General features: G+C 39.6%; 1 protein-coding gene across 2 annotated transcripts in view; it reads left to right on the top strand.

The window, feature by feature from the left end:
• The window catches only part of LOC126106810 (1,5-anhydro-D-fructose reductase-like), a 99,583-nt gene that overhangs the window by 18,473 nt on the left and 63,621 nt on the right, over positions 1–17,489 (top strand). Inside the window, exon 2 of one of the 2 annotated variants that reach the window (XM_049913203.1) lies at positions 11,899–12,066. The exons of the other annotated variant lie outside the window; for it this stretch is intronic. Within the exon in view, the coding sequence (XP_049769160.1) occupies positions 11,899–12,066 (168 nt within the window). The remainder of the gene's footprint in view (positions 1–11,898; positions 12,067–17,489) is intronic. 2 annotated transcript variants of the gene reach the window in all.

The following is a 17,489-nucleotide window of genomic DNA, read 5'->3' as shown; positions in this document are numbered from 1 at the left end:
AAAATTGAAAAATTCGGTCAATTTTGAATTAAAAAAACAAATGCACACGAGCAGGATTCAAACAAGGTACCTCCAGCACGGTAGCCATGAACATTTACCGCTGCGCTACACTGACTTTCTCAGAATAGATGTAATGTTACAGGTATACAAAGCACTCAATGAACTTCAAAAGCGATTTTCTCAAAAACCAAGGCCCGTCAGTAAAAAACTGAATAGCCCAGTACTTGGGGTAAGTGCCTCTACAACATATTTGAAGCACATCAATATCCATGATTTACAGTATGGAGGGTCCCCTTGTGAGACTGAGGCAAGAACGATTATTGGAATGGAGGACATTTTGAAAGGATAACTTCCATTTGCGTAGTTCAGAGAAGGGAGGGAAGGATCCAGATGCTGAAGTTGTGAAGTAGCTGTTGAAATTAAGTGTGTTGTGCTCAGATGCATGTTGTGCCACCAGGTGGTCAATTTTGTTCTGAGCAACAGTTTGACGGTCACAATTTGTCCCAGTCAACAGCTTGTCAGTAGTCATACTGGCATAAAAAGCTGTGCAGTGTTTGCAGCAGAGTAATTATGCAACATGACTGCTTTAACAGGTAGCAGAGTAAGTTGTTGTTGTTGTGGTCTTCAGTCCTGAGACTGGTTTGATGCAGCTCTCCATGCTATTCTATCCTGTGCAAGCTTCTTCATCTACCAGTACCTACAGCAACCTACATCCTTCTCAATCTGCTTAGTGTATTCATCTCTTGGTCTCCCTCTACGATTTTTACCCTCCACGCTGCCCTCCAATACTAAGTTGGTGATCCCTTGATGCCTCAGAACATGTCCTACCAACCGATCCCTTCTTCTAGTCAAGTTGTGCCACAAACTTCTCTTCTCCCCAATCCCATTCAATACTTCTTCATTAGTTGTGTGATCTACCCATCTAATCTTCAGCATTGTTCTGTAGCACCACATTTCAAAAGTTTCTATTCTCTTCTTGTCCAAACTATTTACCGTCCATGTTTCTCTTCCATACATGGCTACGCTCCATACAAATACTTTCAGAAACGACTTCCTGACATTTAAATCTATACTCGATGTTAACAAATTTCTCTTCTTCAGAAACGCTTTCCTTGCCATTGCCAGTCTACATTTTATATCCTCTCTACTTCAACCATCATCAGTTATTTTGCTCCCCAAATAGCAAAACTCCTTTACTACTTTAAGTGTCTCATTTCCTAATCTAATTCCCTCAGCATCACCCAACTTAATTCGACTACATTCCATTATCCTCGTTTTGCTTTTGTTGATGTTCATCCTATATCCTCCTTTCAAGACCCTATCCATTCCATTCAACTGCTCTTCCAAGTCCTTTGCTGTCTCTGACAGAATTACAATGTCATCGGCGAACTTCAAAGTTTTAATTTCTTCTCCGTGGATTTTAATACCTACTCCGAATTTTTCTTTTGTTTCCTTCACTGCTTGCTCAATACACAGATTGAATAACATTGGGGAGAGATTACAACCCTGTCTTACTCCCTTCCCAACCACTGCTTCCCTTTCATGTCCCTCAACTCTTATAACTGCCATCTGGTTCCTGTACAAATTGTAAATAGCCTTTCGCTCCCTGTATTTTACCCCTGCCACCTTCAGAATTTGAAAGAGAGTACTCCAGTCAACATTGTCAAAAGCTTTTTCTAAGTCTACAAATGCTAGAAACGTAGGTTTGCCCTTCCTTAATCTAGCTTCTAAGATAAGTCGTAGGGTCAGTATTGCCTCACGTGTTCCAACATTTCTACGGAATCCAAACTGATCTTCCCCGAGGTCAGCTTCTAATAGATTTTCCATTCGTCTGTAAAGAATTCGCATTAGTATTTTGCAGCTGTGACTTATTAAACTGATAGTTTGGTAATTTTCACATCTGTCAACACCTGCTTTCTTTGGGATTATTATATTCTTCTTGAAGTCTGAGGGTATTTCGCCTGTTTCATACATTTTGCTCACCAGATGGTAGAGTTTTGTCAGGACTGGCTCTCCCAAGGCCGTCAGTAGTTCCAATGGAATGTTGTCTACTCCGGGGGCCTTGTTTCGACTCAGGTCTTTCAGTGCTCTGTCAAACTCTTCACGCAGTATCGTATCTCCCATTTCATCTTCATCTACATCCTCTTCCATTTCCATAATATTGTCCTCAAGTACATCGCCCTTGTATAGACCCTCTATATACTCCTTCCACCTTTCTGCTTTCTCTTCTTTGCTTGGAACTGGGTTTCCATCTGAGCTCTTGATATTCATACAAGTTGTTCTCTTTTCTCCAAATGTCTCTTTAATTTTCCTGTAGGCAGTATCTATCTTACCCCTAGTGAGATAAGCCTCTACATCCTTACATTTGTTCTCTAGCCATCCCTGCTTAGCCATTTAGCACTTCCTGTCGATCTCATTTTTGAGACGTTTGTATTCCTTTTTGCCTGCTTCATTTACTGCATTTTTATATTTTCTCCTTTCATCAATTAAATTCAATATTTCTTCTGTTACCCAAGGATTTCTACTAGCCCTCGTCTTTTTACCTACTTGATCCTCTGCTGCCTTCGCTACTTCATCCCTCAAAGCTACCCATTCTTCTTCTACTGTATTTCTTTCCCCAATTCCTGTCAATTGTTCCCTTATTCTCTCCCTGAAACTCTGTACAACCTCTGGTTCTTTCAGTTTATCCAGGTCCCATCTCCTTACATTCGCACCTTTTTGCAGTTTCTTCAGTTTTAATCTACAGGTCATAACCAATAAATTGTGGTCAGATTCCACATCTGCCCCTGGAAATGTCTTACAATTTAAAACCCGGTTCCTAAATCTCTGTCTTACCATTATATAATCTATCTGAAACCTGTCAGTATCTCCAGGCTTCTTCCATGTATACAGCCTTCTTTTATGATTCTTGAACCAAGTGTTAGCTATGATTAAGTTGTGCTCTGTCCAAAATTCTACCAGGCGGCTTCCTCTTTCATTTCTTAGCCCCAATCCATATTCACCTCCTACGTTTCCTTCTCTCCCTTTTCCTACTACCGAATTCCAGTCACCCATGGCTATTAAATTTTCATCACCCTTCTCTATCTGAATAATTTCTTTCATTTCATCATACATTTCTTCAATTTCTTCGTCATTTGCAGAGCTAGTTGGCATATAAATTTGTACTACTGTAGTAGGTGTGGGCTTTGTATCTATCTTGGCCACAATAATGCGTTCACTATGCTGTTTGTAGTAGCTTACCCGCATTCCTATTTTCCTATTCATTATTAAACCTACTCCTGCATTACCCCTATTTGATTTTGTGTTTATAACCCTGTAGTCACCTGACCAGAAGTCTTGTTCCTCCTGCCACCGAACTTCACTAATTCCCACTATATCTAACTTTAACCTATCCATTTCCCTTTTTAAATTTTCTAACCTACCTGCCCGATTAAAGGATCTGACATTCCACACTCCGATCCGTAGAACACCAGTTTTCTTTCTCCTGATAACGACCTCCTCTTGAATAGTCCCCGCCCGGAGATCCGAATGGGGGACTATTTTACCTCCGGAAAATTTTACCCAAGAGGACGCCATCATCATTTAATCATACAGTAAAGCTGCATGCCCTTGGGAAAAATTATGGCCGTAGTATCCCCTTGCTTTCAGCCATTCGCAGTACCAGCAGAGCCAGGCCGTTTTGGTTATTGTTACAAGGCCAGATCAGTCAATCATCCAGACTGTTGCCCTTGCAACTACTGAAAAGGCTGCTGCCCCTCTTCAGGAACCACACGTTTGTCTGGCCTCTCAACAGATACCCCTCCGTTGTGGTTGCACTACGATACGGCTATCTGTATCGCTGAGGCCTCCCCACCAACGGCAAGGTCCATCATGGGGGGGGGGGGGGTTAGTATACAACATGATTGCTTTAACAGGTGGCCCAGCCTCTGGTGGGGTAGGATAAGCCTGTGACAGGACTAGAGTACGAGGGATTGGTGGATTGGGCAGATCTAGCACCTGAGTCTTCCTCAGGGGTAAGATCCTTGTGGCAAGGGTTCGGAAGTAGGTTTGGTGTAGCAAAGGGCTAGGCTGTTGTATAGGTTGGGTGGGTGATGAACATCACTTTAGGAGGGGTGAGGAAGGATCTTAGGGAGGTTGTCCCTCATTTCGAAGCAGGATGAGAAATAATTGAAGCTCTATTGAAGGATGCGGTTCAGCCGTTCCAGTCCAAGGTGACGAGGAGGGTGCTCCTTTGTAGCAGATTCTTGGAGGTGGTGGGAGGACTGTGGGTGTGCAAGGATGTGGCATGGGAAATCTGTTTGTGGACTAGGTTTGGGAGGTGTTACCTGTCTGCAAAGGCTTTTGTGAGGCCTGCGGCATATTGGGCAAGGGAGTGCTCGTCACTGCAGATAAGTCATCCGTGGGCAGCTAGGCTGTACGGACGGTATTTTTTGCTGTGGAAGGAATGACAGCTGTTGAAATGCTCTTACAGTTTTATTTTACCCCAGCTCATCAAAGGATAACACTGAAAGCTAAAAAGTTTCCTCCTTTTATGTGTGCCTATTGACAACTTGGTGCTCCTGCTATTCGGTAAGTGGTCTCCTTTAATATGTGCAATTAGTACATATGATATTACACAGGACAAGTATATATTTTTATAATTTAATTTGTTACAGGAAACCCTGTGTATTTTACAAGACTGTAACAGACATCATATTCCACTTTCACTTGTTAGGTGTCTTGCACTTTGTTTTTGCAATAAGATCAAATAATATGTGATGGAATGAAACATGGTGGGAGCAAAAAGAAGAATAAATACAGACCAATGCATTACATATATTAATAACACATACACTACACATAATTTATCAGGGAAGGTGAAAATTTATGAAGGAATTATTTAACACTTAAAACCTTATTTAAAAAAAAAAATAATTTACTGTGCTTTGTTCCAGTAGAATTTTGTTTTGAAATTTATGTGATGCTCTTGGCATTTCTGTTTCTTTAACTTCGTGTGGCAAATTATTTTACATCCGTATCCCAAGACATAGCACATTTTTCTGGTAATAAATTGTTCTGGATTGGACCACATGCAGGTCAAACTGCCACCTTGTTTCAAACATTAATATTGGTGAGCTGTCTTTTTTTAGTTGATAGCTGTTAACAAATGATATGCTGTTGTAATTGTAAATAGGTGGTACAATCGTAATGTCAAGACTGCTGGAATGTTGGCTGCATGATTCATTAGTCTCGGTTTGCACTTTATATGAATAGCCTGTTTTGTCATTCTGAATGCAGGGTGAGTTTCCCCAATACATAATTCCATACTATAATGAGGAGTGAAAGTAAGAATGATATAGTACAACTAAACTGGTGACTGATTTGCTGAGTATCTTTAGAATGTGACATACAATTGACATCTTATTTTAGGTGTAATTGACATGAATATTCCATTTAACATTTTCCTCAAGCTGTATACTAAGAAACATAACACTACATTAGACAGTGACTGGTTGTTTTGGAGTATGCAAGGGATTTATAGTTATTGAGATGAGAGGCTGAACCCGATGTGAGTTGGTGTCGTCTTACAGTGAGATCATGATGAAATCAGTGGTTTAATCCTTTTTTGGTCATGGTCAGCTTTGCCAGTATCTGTTATCAAAATTCTTGTGTCATCAACAAATAATTCTTGTGTCATCAACAAATAGTGTAATATGTCCAGAAGATAGCATTGTGTTCCATAATGTACCGACACTAGTTTATTTTATTATTCTGTATGTACTAGTACATCCTGTATGACAAAGCCAATATCATTGTAAAATAATCTATGGTGAATAAAATTCTTGATTCTTGATTGTTTATGTTGTTAATATTCAGAATGTTGAAAAAAGTATTCCATAATTTCAGAGGTGGTATTGTGGAGCAAAAAAAGACAAAAATATCCAGTAAACATGGTTCTAAAATGCATATCTTAAGAGCTATCAGCACTTGTTCATCTTTACTGTTGTGAAACACATCTCTTCTTCTACCAGAAGCTTTTTGCTGTTATAAATGACCTAAGGTATTGTGCAATAAACATCTGTTAGAGTTGTTACTGTAAACCATGTTTACAGATTTGGGTAAGCACAGTGGTGATTCTCCTGGAAAGCCCGTAGCTCTTAGGGAATTACATTTTACTTGGAACTCTCAGGGATTTTCAGGAATTTCTTAAAATTTTAGGAATTCTACATTTTGTACCTAGTATTGAAATTGAAATTTATTGAGTTTTATAAATAAAAAAATTCAGTGTGTTCATTATACGAATATTATCCCATATAAATTATAAGTGTTTAAAAACTGTGGTTAAACTACTGCTTGTGGCTGGTATATATCAACTGAAAGGAAAGTCGTTTTTGTAGTATGCTCGCTCCCCCCCCCCCCCCCCCTCCCCCCCCTTCACCTTGAATTCTTAGGGAATTCCTTTTCCAAGTTTTAGTTGGGGTACTGGTGCTTGATACAATGGCAATGAAAGCCTACAGCTGCTGCGCTGGAATGTCTTCTTCCTGTTCTGAAGTTTTCTCTACTGAGCGACTTTCCATTCCATTTTACACTATCTAGTCAGTGATGGGTGACTGGAATTCGTCAGTAGGAAAAGGGAGAGAAGGAAACATAGTAGGTGAATATGGATTGGGGCGAAGGAATGAAAGAGGAAGCCGCCTTGTAGAATTTTGCACAGAGCATAACTTAATCATAGCTAACACTTGGTTCAAGAATCATGAAAGGAGGCTGTATACATGGAAGAAGCCTGGAGATACTGACAGGTTTCAGATAGATTATATAATGGTAAGACAGAGATTTAGGAACCAGGTATTAAATTGTAAGACATTTCCTGGGGCAGATGTAGATTCTGACCACAATCTATTGGTTATGAACTGCAGATTGAAACTGAAGAAACTGCAAAAAGGTGGGAATTTAAGGATAAACTGAAAGAACCAGAGGTTGTAGAGAGTTTCAGGGAGAGCATTAGGGAACAATTGACAGGAGTGGGGGAAAGAAATACAGTAGAAGAAGAATGGGTAGCTCTGAGGGATGAAGTGGTGAAGGCAGCAGACGATCAAGTAGGTAAAAAGACGCGGGCTAATAGAAATCCTTGGGTAACAGAAGAAATATTGAATTTAATTGATGAAAGGAGAAAATATAAAAATGCAGTAAATGAAGCAGGCAAAAAGGAATATAAACGTCTCAAAAATGAAATCGACAGGAAGTGCAAAATGGCTAAGCAGGGATGGCTAGAGGACAAATGTAAGGATGTAGAGGCTTGTCTCACTAGGGGTAAGATAGATACTGCCTACAGGAAAATTAAAGAGACCTTTGGAGAGAAGAGAACCACTTGTAAGAATATCAAGAGCTCAGATGGCAACCCAGTTCTAAGCAAAGAAGGGAAAGCAGAAAGGTGGAAGGAGTATATAGAGGGTTTATACAAGGGCGATGTACTTGAGGACAATATTATGGAAATGGAAGAGGATGTAGATGAAGATGAAATGGGAGATACGATACTGCGTGAAGAGTTTGACAGAGCACTGAAAAACCTGAGTCAAAACAAGGCCCCGGGAGTAGACAACATTCCATTAGAACTACTGATGGCCTCAGGAGAGCCAGTCATGACAAAACTCTACCATCTGGTGAGCACGATGTATGAGACAGGCGAAATACCCTCAGACTTTAAGAAGAATATAATAATTCCAATCCCAAAGAAAGCAGGTGTTGACAGATGTGAAAATTACCGAACTATCAGTTTAATAAGTCACAGCTGCAAAATACTAACGCGAATTCTTTACAGACGAATGGAAAAACTGGTAGAAGCCGACCTCGGGGAAGATCAGTTTGGATTCCGTAGAAATGTTGGAACACGTGAGGCAATACTGACCTTACGACTTATCTTGGAAGAAAGATTAAGAAAAGGCAAACCTACGTTTCTAGCATTTGTAGACTTAGAGAAAGCTTTTGACAATGTTGACTGGAATACTCTCTTTCAAATTCTGAAGGTGGCAGGGGTAAAATACAGGGAGCGAAAGGCTATTTACAATTTGTACAGAAACCAGATAGCAGTTATAAGAGTCGAGGGGCATGAAAGGGAAGCAGTGGTTGGGAAAGGAGTGAGACAGGGTTGTAGCCTCTCCCCGATGTTATTCAATCTGTATATTGAGCAAGCAGTAAAGGAAACAAAAGAAAAATTCGGAGTAGGTATTAAAATTCATGGAGAAGAAGTAAAAACTTTGAGGTTCGCCGATGACATTGTAATTCTGTCAGAGACAGCAAAGGACTTGGAAGAGCAGTTGAACGGAATGGACAGTGTCTTGAAAGGAGGATATAAGATGAACATCAGCAAAAGCAAAACGAGGATAATGGAATGTAGTCAAATTAAGTCGGGTGATGCTGAGGGAATTAGATTAGGAAATGAGACACTTAAAGTAGTAAAGGAGTTTTGCTATTTAGGGAGTAAAATAACCGATGATGGTGGAAGTAGAGAGGATATAAAATGTAGACTGGCAATGGCAAGGAAAGCGTTTCTCAAGAAGAGAAATTTGTTAACATCGAATATAGATTTAGGTGTCAGGAAGTTGTTTCTGAAAGTATTTGTATGGAGTGTAGCCATGTATGGAAGTGAGACATGGACGGTAACTAGTTTGGACAAGAAGAGAATAGAAGCTTTCGAAATGTGGTGCTACAGAAGAATGCTGAAGATAAGGTGGGTAGATCACGTAACTAATGAGGAGGTATTGAATAGGATTGGGGAGAAGAGAAGTTTGTGGCACAACTTGACTAGAAGAAGGGATCGGTTGGTAGGACATGTTCTGAGACATCGAGGGATCACAAATTTAGCATTGGAGGGCAGCGTGGAGGGTAAAAATCGTAGAGGGAGACCAAGAGATGAATACACTAAGCAGATTCAGAAGGATGTAGGTTGCAGTAGGTACTGGGAGATGAAGAAGCTTGCACAGGATAGAGTAGCATGGAGAGCTGCATCAAACCAGTCTCAGGACTGAAGACCACAACAACAACAAGTCACTGACAGTAGGTGTGTCTGCCTGCTCGCACCGTGCTGTTCCCTCCGTGTACTGGTAACAGGTTTCAAGTATTCAGTTGTTACTGTCTCTTGTTCCCCATTTATGTCTATCATAAAGGTATTGCTTCCTTTTGTCAACACTCAATGAGGACCCAAATAAGGTGGCTGTAGCAGTGGTCACACAGTGTCATCACATAGCCAGACAGAGGGGCATGTTTGTGAGTCCTTACATAGAAAAATCCTTCTACCCCATGCCTGATGGGTCACAGTGCTTGTAACTGTCCCGTGTGCTTCGGGAAATTCTGTTCTTTGCTCTTGCAGACCTGAGGGTGTCATTAGTGTTGTTAGTTCTCTAGGAACTTGCAACCCTTCTCCAAATACTAATTGTGTCAGTGAACTTAGTATATCTTCCTTCACTGTTGTGCTCAAATGTAATAATATGAGAGGTAACACCTCGCTCCATGTTGTGTTGTAGCACGTAAGCACTGCCTTTACCATACTGTGAAACCTTTGTACCATCCCATTACTTGCTGGAAGGTAACTGGTTGTACATAGATGGTTGCAGCATTACTTCTGTGAACAGTTGTGATTTGCATTGACAAACCCTATCTCTTGTGATCGAGTGTGGAGTTACAAAATGTGTGAACTACTCATCAAATAATACTTTCGTCACAGCTTCTGCTGAAATGTCTGCTACCAGCATCGCTTCTGGCTGTTTTGTAAAACAAAAACAAGGAAGAAAGGAAGATTGGATTTAATGCCCCAATGACACTTAGATCATTAGAGGTGAAACATAAGATCAGATTGTGGGAGGGGTGGGGAAGGACATCAACTGTGCCCTTTCAAAGGAACCCTCCCTGCATTTGCCTGGAGTGATTTAAAGAAATCACAGGGAACTTGTATCTGGATGGCTGAATGCAGGTTTGAACCATTGTCCTGAATGTAAATCCAGTATGCTAACCACTGCACCATCTCACTCGGTTCATAAAAATGATCCATGGTTATAACCATGTACCATTGTCTGTTAGAAGAAGGTAGTGGTGCTACTAAATGCACATGAATGTGCGCAAATCATCTAGCTGGTGCTGGAAAATGTGATATTGGTGTAAGGGCGTGTTGGCTGATTTTGTTACATTGACATTTTAAGCATGCTCGTACCTAATTCCTGCAATTTTTTTGTACGCCTTGCCATACTACACAATAAAATGCACAGCAGCATATCTATTGACTTTAGCTGGACATGTTCTAATCATTAAAAATTCATCTTAGATGGCATATAAGGTATGCTGTCTAAGGTTGATATTCAATGATTATAACATGCCCTGATAATGTAAACAGATGTGCAACTCTGCATTTTATTGTGTACCATTATTTTTATGATGTAACAAAAATCTGTGGGCACTGTGTGTAGGACATGGCCATGTGCACAAGGTGCATTTTGATTTTAAATGTTTTATTTATGACAAACTTTTGTATAATGTGCTACATTTTTGCCACCAACATGACAACTCGACATGAAAGGTTCCAACTCAAAATGACCATGTTTTATAACAAACATTTTTGAAGACCTGAAGATGATAGCAAAATCAGTTGAAGCCGATTGTTGAAAATAAATTAATATATATGCAATCTTGGCTTTAGAAAGTTTTTACAATAGCAGCAGTTATTTCTTTACTATCTGGCAATTTGAAGGTTGTGTTGAGGTAGTCATATACTGCTGTGGTTATTGTTTTTTTCTTTCCAGTCTGGTGTAAAAGAATTTCTCAGATTCTTTGAAAAGGTTTGAGTCTATGGAAGTCTTGACTGTTCCATGTGAATACATTTTGCAAACAGTGATCCACATAAAGAAAGACATTGACCAGTGCTCAACAATCAGGTCTCTACATGAACATGGAACCATATCCAACTACCACTTACACCTCAGTAGGAGGGGGTGAGGATGTGGGATGGGGACTGTGCTTAGCAGTGGAATAAAATTATAAAACAAGTTTCCACATGTAATCAAAGATAAAAGTGAAATACATGCCTTCAGGAAAACTCTTTAAAAAATCATCTGCTAGAAAAATGTTTTTGTACTATCGAGGATTATTTGACAATTATGCTAATGATTAACTGCTACAATTCAGAGACATTTTACAATCCTTTTAATAAAATAGTGACATATGATATACAGACGTTGTAACTTTGATACATTTATGTAATTGTGTTTCTGTGTTGTGCACATTTATGTGCTGACAACATTCATACAGTACATGTACTGACAACATTCATACAGTTCAAATTTTCTGTCAGTGAATAGAGAAATAAATAAATATAAAAACAAAGATGATGTAGCTTACCAAACGGAAGCATTGGTATGTTGATAGACACACAAACAAACACAAACACACACACAAAATTCAAGCTTTCGCAACTAAAGGTTGCTTTATCAGGAAAGAGGAAAGGAGAGGGAAAGACGAAAGGATGTTGGTTTTAAGGGAGAGGGTAAGGAGTCATTCCAATCCCGGGAGCGGAAAGACTTACCTTAGAGGGAAAAAGGGACAGGTATACACTCGCACACACTATATTCGTGTGCTCAACATATTATTTCATCAATATTTATACATGGCATTTGGACGTAAGCATTCAGAGTGTTAACATGTGAATAAAAATTTGATTTAATATGAAAAAAATTGTGTTTTTACTGTGTCTGTACAATTGATAACAGAAGCAGGCCAGCGAAAACTTCTGTGTAGTAATTATGACAACATAATACGTTAAGACTGTGAAGATGAGTCTTGGGGAATCAAATTGCATCACTTAGATGTATTTGCTTTGTGTTTTACAGTTACTTTCTGCTCATGTGGGTTTTACCAATACTCTGAAAATTTCAGTCATCTCCAGATGAAGTGGAAAAAGCTGTTGATGTTGCATTACAAGCAGGATATCGGCACATAGACACAGCTGCTACCTATGGGAATGAGGCTGCCATTGGGAGGGCTTTACAAAAATGGTTTGAGTCTGGAAAAATAAAAAGGGAAGACCTGTTTATTGTTACTAAGGTAAGAGAACTTTTATGGATGTCACATTCATCGTCTTTAAATACTAGAGGCAAAGCATTGCCGCTTTAACCAGCCTTCTCTGTGTCCTCTGTCTCTAATTTGGTTGTAGCTGCTGCAGTTTATTCCACTAATAACACTGTGTGATACAAATGTTCTGCACTTACCACTCGACTTTCTTCCTCGGGTGTTTTCCTTCTAGAGTTTTTTTTTTTTTTTTTTCCCCACCCCCAAATTAGGTGTTCAGTTACTTTAGTTTTTCTTCTGGTTATGTTGTTAATCAATGCTGTTTTCTTTTTAATTTCCTATAGTGTCTGTTCATTAGATTTTCTTACAGTTCAGGGTGTTTTTGTGGCTCTTCTCCATATGAATTGGTGAGTGCAGAAACCACTTCAGTCACAAATTGCAAATTTTTCAGGAGAGAGAAAAAACGTCATAGCTCCTCCAAATTATCAAATATTTTAACTTTTTTTTCTTGTCACAACATGCATTTATGTTGCTGTCATGCAAAAATTTCCTAATTTTGACATAAATTAGGCTCAGGAAAATTTAAAATTTGATCTGGACGTATGCTGTTTCTGTTCTCAACTGGTTTTTACAGACAGCTGAAAACTTGGAAAAAGGTAATCATTCATTTAAAGTGTATAATTTCTCATATTATATCAAAAATGAAGTTACAGTATTGCAAAGATATCAGAAAACAGGAATATGACAAAGTAAAACGCTCTTAAAATAGATCGTTCTCGACCATTTTCATGTGCAGTGGTTGGCCAGGTAAATAGTTCATCATAAAAAACTTTGAAATTTTCAGGAATATGAATTATCATCTTCTTGATGTCTTTCATTTTCTTGATGTTGACTGGAACTTTCCCTGATGGGTACACTGCAATACTTGAAGGAAAATCAGTATCTACGTTCTGGGAAGTAGGTTTCAGCAGCTGATAGCTGTATTTTTGTAATCCATTAATGGAAGTTTATGCTGCGATTACCCCTTTTTCTTTAGAGTTATAGTGCAATTCTGTATATCGAGTGGGAGCAAACTTGAATTTCGCTACTTTTGGCACACTCCTCCCTCGACATTCTTTGGCTAATGGGTTTTTTTGTGTAATATTCCTTCCATCAACCATCAAAATCTTTTATGTCAGTGGTGAGTAGCTTGGCGATGTGAAAGTTGTTACTCTTCCTACTCATCAGGTGTATATATCCGATCATTTTCTATGTATCATCCTCTTAATAGTACCAAAATCTCGATCATTTGGAAGATATGAATGCCCTTGAAGTGGAAAGTAATGAAAAATTTGTTCAAAATGTCCTGTATCTGCAAGAGCGAGGCAGAATCTTATCAGGGTGTGATTCTGATTCTGTCCACAGGTGCCATCGGAAAAGAAACACAGATTTTTAACATTTGATGGAAAACTAGTGTCAATGTATTTCAACAGCATGCTGCATATCTCATTGGCTCCTTTGTGGGCTACTGCTTCATGGTACAGGAATATTTCAGATTTCATACTTTTTAGTTTCTTTATTCCAAAACAGTTCACCAAAAGTTGCCTCCTGAACTAGGATCGCTGGAAGGGGGAGATTTTGCATAAAATCAAATGAAAGTGTGATTGTGTCTTCACATTCCACTCACAAGTTGGTGACACTTTGAAGTTTATTTCTTATCTCGTCTTCTGTGGATAGTAAGTTCAGCAAGAGCAGCCCTCTTAGCTGCATCACCAGTGGAGGAGCTCTTGATTTTTACATCAAGTTCTTCACATTTTATGCAGGTATCTACCTGCAGACATCCGAGCCATAATGAAAAGTTGTCATGAAAATATGTAAGATAAAACTCATATTTTACATCCAAATGTGGGTACTTTTCTTTTTTTAACATCAAGGTGGGCATCAAGATAACTGATATCTTTGGTGCCATAGTGGGTAATCTTGGTGGGGAATGATGAAATATGCTCATGTGTTTTAGAACAAACTTCGGCAGAAATTGTGTTCTTCTTTAGATTTTTACCTTATTTATCTTGAGGTGATTTATCCTCTATTAGGAGATCAGTAAGCCTTCAAATCCTGCCCTCAGTAATGCCTTAGAATGAAATAAATGCTTTCTTACATACCCTTTTCCTTTTCCCTCTGCATAATAAGAAGTATTAAAAACTGCCGGCTGTTTCTCTAGGCTGTTCAGAACAAGGCCTATGGTACTTAATGGCATGTTTTTCAATCAGTTGTAAGAAAATATCTTGTTCGTCTTTGGATTTCAACTGATTCAGATAAGCAACAAATTCAGATTTTTCATCATCACTAAACGTAGTAAAGCATTTTAATTTATCGTTACAAGCAGCACCTGTTGTTCTAGATGGCATGAGATGCCCTTTCCAGTTGATGTATTCAACCTCACGAACTTAAGAGGTTCTAATGTTTTTCTTCATTTCTCCTCCTCTTCTCATGAGCTGTTTCACGATCGCTTTCACTGCTTGTGGTACTCACAGACATATTTAACATAGAACAGGAAACATTAACCACAAACTTGGAACACGTTGAAAACAATCAACAAAACAAAGACTTTGATAAGAGCAGCTGTTTAGGCTGGTAAAAACATGGCACATGCTTGGTAAAAGGGGCAAGACTGGTCATATGATCTAGCGAAGGGAACAGAAACCATGTCAGTCACTGTGTCATGTTACTTCTGCACTCAGTGTTCGAAAAAGACACCCTGTCACCCTGTATTTATGGATCTACTAAACAGACTAATGTAGTTCTTGCACTCAACACGCATCTTTCCTTTCTAAGCATCTTTTCGGCAAAAACGGTTTTTTGCATTTTTGTGACTGAAGTGGTTTCTGCACTCACCGATTCATATCCATATCGCTGTTGGTTCCAAATTCTTTCTTTTTCTGTTTCCCGAGTTCACAAACATTGCTTAAAATGCACAAAATAAAGTGTCTTCAAGAATTATTTATTGTTTCTATCTAAAGATGGTTGTTTGTTAATAATTACTCTTATTTCTGAAGGCTTGTTTAGTCTAGTCTAGTGTAGTCTAATGTAGTCTAGTCTAGTCTAGCTTGTTTGGAGTTCATCTTGTAATACCCATTATGCTTCTGTTGTCATCTGGTATTGTACTTCTCATGTAGCAAAATTCATTCACTTGCATTAGTATTTTATTTCCTATCTTGATGTTTGCCCTTAGTTCTCTGTTCAATTTATCTAGCACCATTATTGTAATATTTATGTTTATTGTCAGTTTGTGATTGTCTAAGGCATTCATCAGAATTTTTATTGTGTAGTTCATGTCCTTTTCGGAAACGAGTAATCAGATTTCAAAGAGTGAAACACCATTGAATTTGTCTCTTTTTAGGATTGCAACACTAGCAGCAAGAATTACGATAGTACTATTTGAAGAAGCAATGTTCACACTTAGGTCTCTGAAAATTATTCTTCAGAAAAGTTGGAGACAGAGTTCATTTAACATATAACTATTGATGTTTTCTGTGAGGACAAGATTAAACAGCATAATGATAGTTTGCTGTTAATATACACACATCGTAAAAGTTTTGCATCACCCCGATTCTCAGAACTCCTGAAGATAGACATTGACTATGGCTATTGCATCACAGACACAGTCCCTTTGGCTGTTCAGAGATCTCACTAAACCTGCCAAAAGATGTAAACAGCCATGCATGAGCAATGCCTATTAGATGGAGGGGGTTTGACAGCCAATCAGTTCCAGTCATTCCACTAGGAAGGAGGTACATGGCTTGTGTTGTCTGTATTTCAACCATTCCTAGACAGTCAGTACCATGGTTTGATCGCATCTGCATTGTTACCTTGTGCCAGGAAGGGCTCTCAACAAGGGAAGTGTCGAGGCATCTTGGAGTGAAGCAAAGCGACATTGTTCGGACATGAAGGAGATACAGAGAGACAGGAACTGTCAATGACATGCCTCGCTCAGGCTTCCCAAGGGCTACTACTGGAGTGGATGACCGCTACCTGCAGATTATGGCTCAGAGGAACCCTGGCAGCAATGCCACCATGTTGAATAATGCTTTTCGTGCAGCCACAGGACGTCGTGTTACGACTCAAACTGTGCATAATAGGCTGTGTGATGTGCAACTTCGCTCCAGACTTCCATGGCGAGGTCCATATTTGCAACCATGACACGTGCAGCACAGTACAGATGTGTCCAACAACATGCTGAATGAACTGCTCAGGATTGGCGTCACGTTCTCTTCACCTCTTGAGTGTCGCATATGCCTTCACCCAAATAACCGTTGGAGATGTGTTTGGAGGCAACCCGGTCAGGCTGAACGCCTTAGACACACTGTCTAGTGAGTGGAACAAGGTCGAAGTTCCCTGCTGTTTTGGGGTGGCATTATGTGGGGCCGATGTATGCCACTGGTGGTCACAGAAGGCGCCGTATCAGCTATACGATACGTGAATGTCATCCTCCGACCAATAGTGCAACCATTTTGGCAGCATATTGGGGAGGCATCGTCTTCATGGATGACAGTTTGTGCCCCATCATGCACATCTTGTGAGTGACTTCCTCCAGGATAACAAAATCTCTCGATTAGAGTGGAAAGCATGTTCTCCAGACATGAACCATATCGAACATGCCTGGGATGGATTGAAAAGGGCTGTTTATGGACGACGTGATTCACCAGCCTCTCTGAGGGATCTACGCCGAATCGCCGTTGAGGAGTGGAACAATCTGGACCAGCAGTGCCTTGACAAACTTGTGGATAGTATGCCACAATGAATACAGGCACGCATCAGTGCAAGAGGACGTGCTACTGGGTATTAGAGGTACCGGTGTGTACAGCAATCTGGACCACCACCTCTGAAGGTCTCGCTGTATGGTGGTACAACATGCAATGTGTGGTTTTCATGAGCAATAAAAGGGTGGAAATGGTGTTTATGTTGATCTCTGTTCCAATATTCTGTACATATTCAGGAACTCTCAGAACTGAGGTGATGCAAAGCTTTTTTTTATGTGTGTAGTATACAGATGACGTTTCTATGGTTTCCTCGTCCTTTGTTAATATGTACTTCGACTCAGTCCACATCTTCAAAGGTTCTTTTCGACAATACCTTCAGAACAGTATGAATGGATGAACAAATGAACAGGTTGAACAATTTGATGCGCAGCCAATACTGAGGATACACTTGTCTGCTTCAGTGCAGGTTTGGCTTCAGTCCATATCACGTTGGGCATCTGCCCTTCTGTTCCCACAAGGCCAGCTGTCTCTGCAGCTGCACAACTCGATCATAACAGTTGGTTACGACTAGTTTTTACACATTCCACTTCTGCTGTTATAAGACATTGATGCACAATAATATATCAAACTGAGAAGATGAGAGTTGTCTTGGTTCACTCAAAAATTGTGAAAAATTGATTCTACCAACCAATTAGAGCTCAGTTTTTGGAGGTTTCCCAC

The sequence above is a fragment of the Schistocerca cancellata genome, chromosome 10, assembly GCF_023864275.1.
Source record: "Schistocerca cancellata isolate TAMUIC-IGC-003103 chromosome 10, iqSchCanc2.1, whole genome shotgun sequence".
Classification (NCBI taxonomy): Eukaryota; Metazoa; Arthropoda; class Insecta; order Orthoptera; family Acrididae; genus Schistocerca; species Schistocerca cancellata.
The sequence above is the reverse complement of the archived record's forward strand: the minus strand, read 5'-3'. Positions and strand labels throughout refer to the sequence as shown.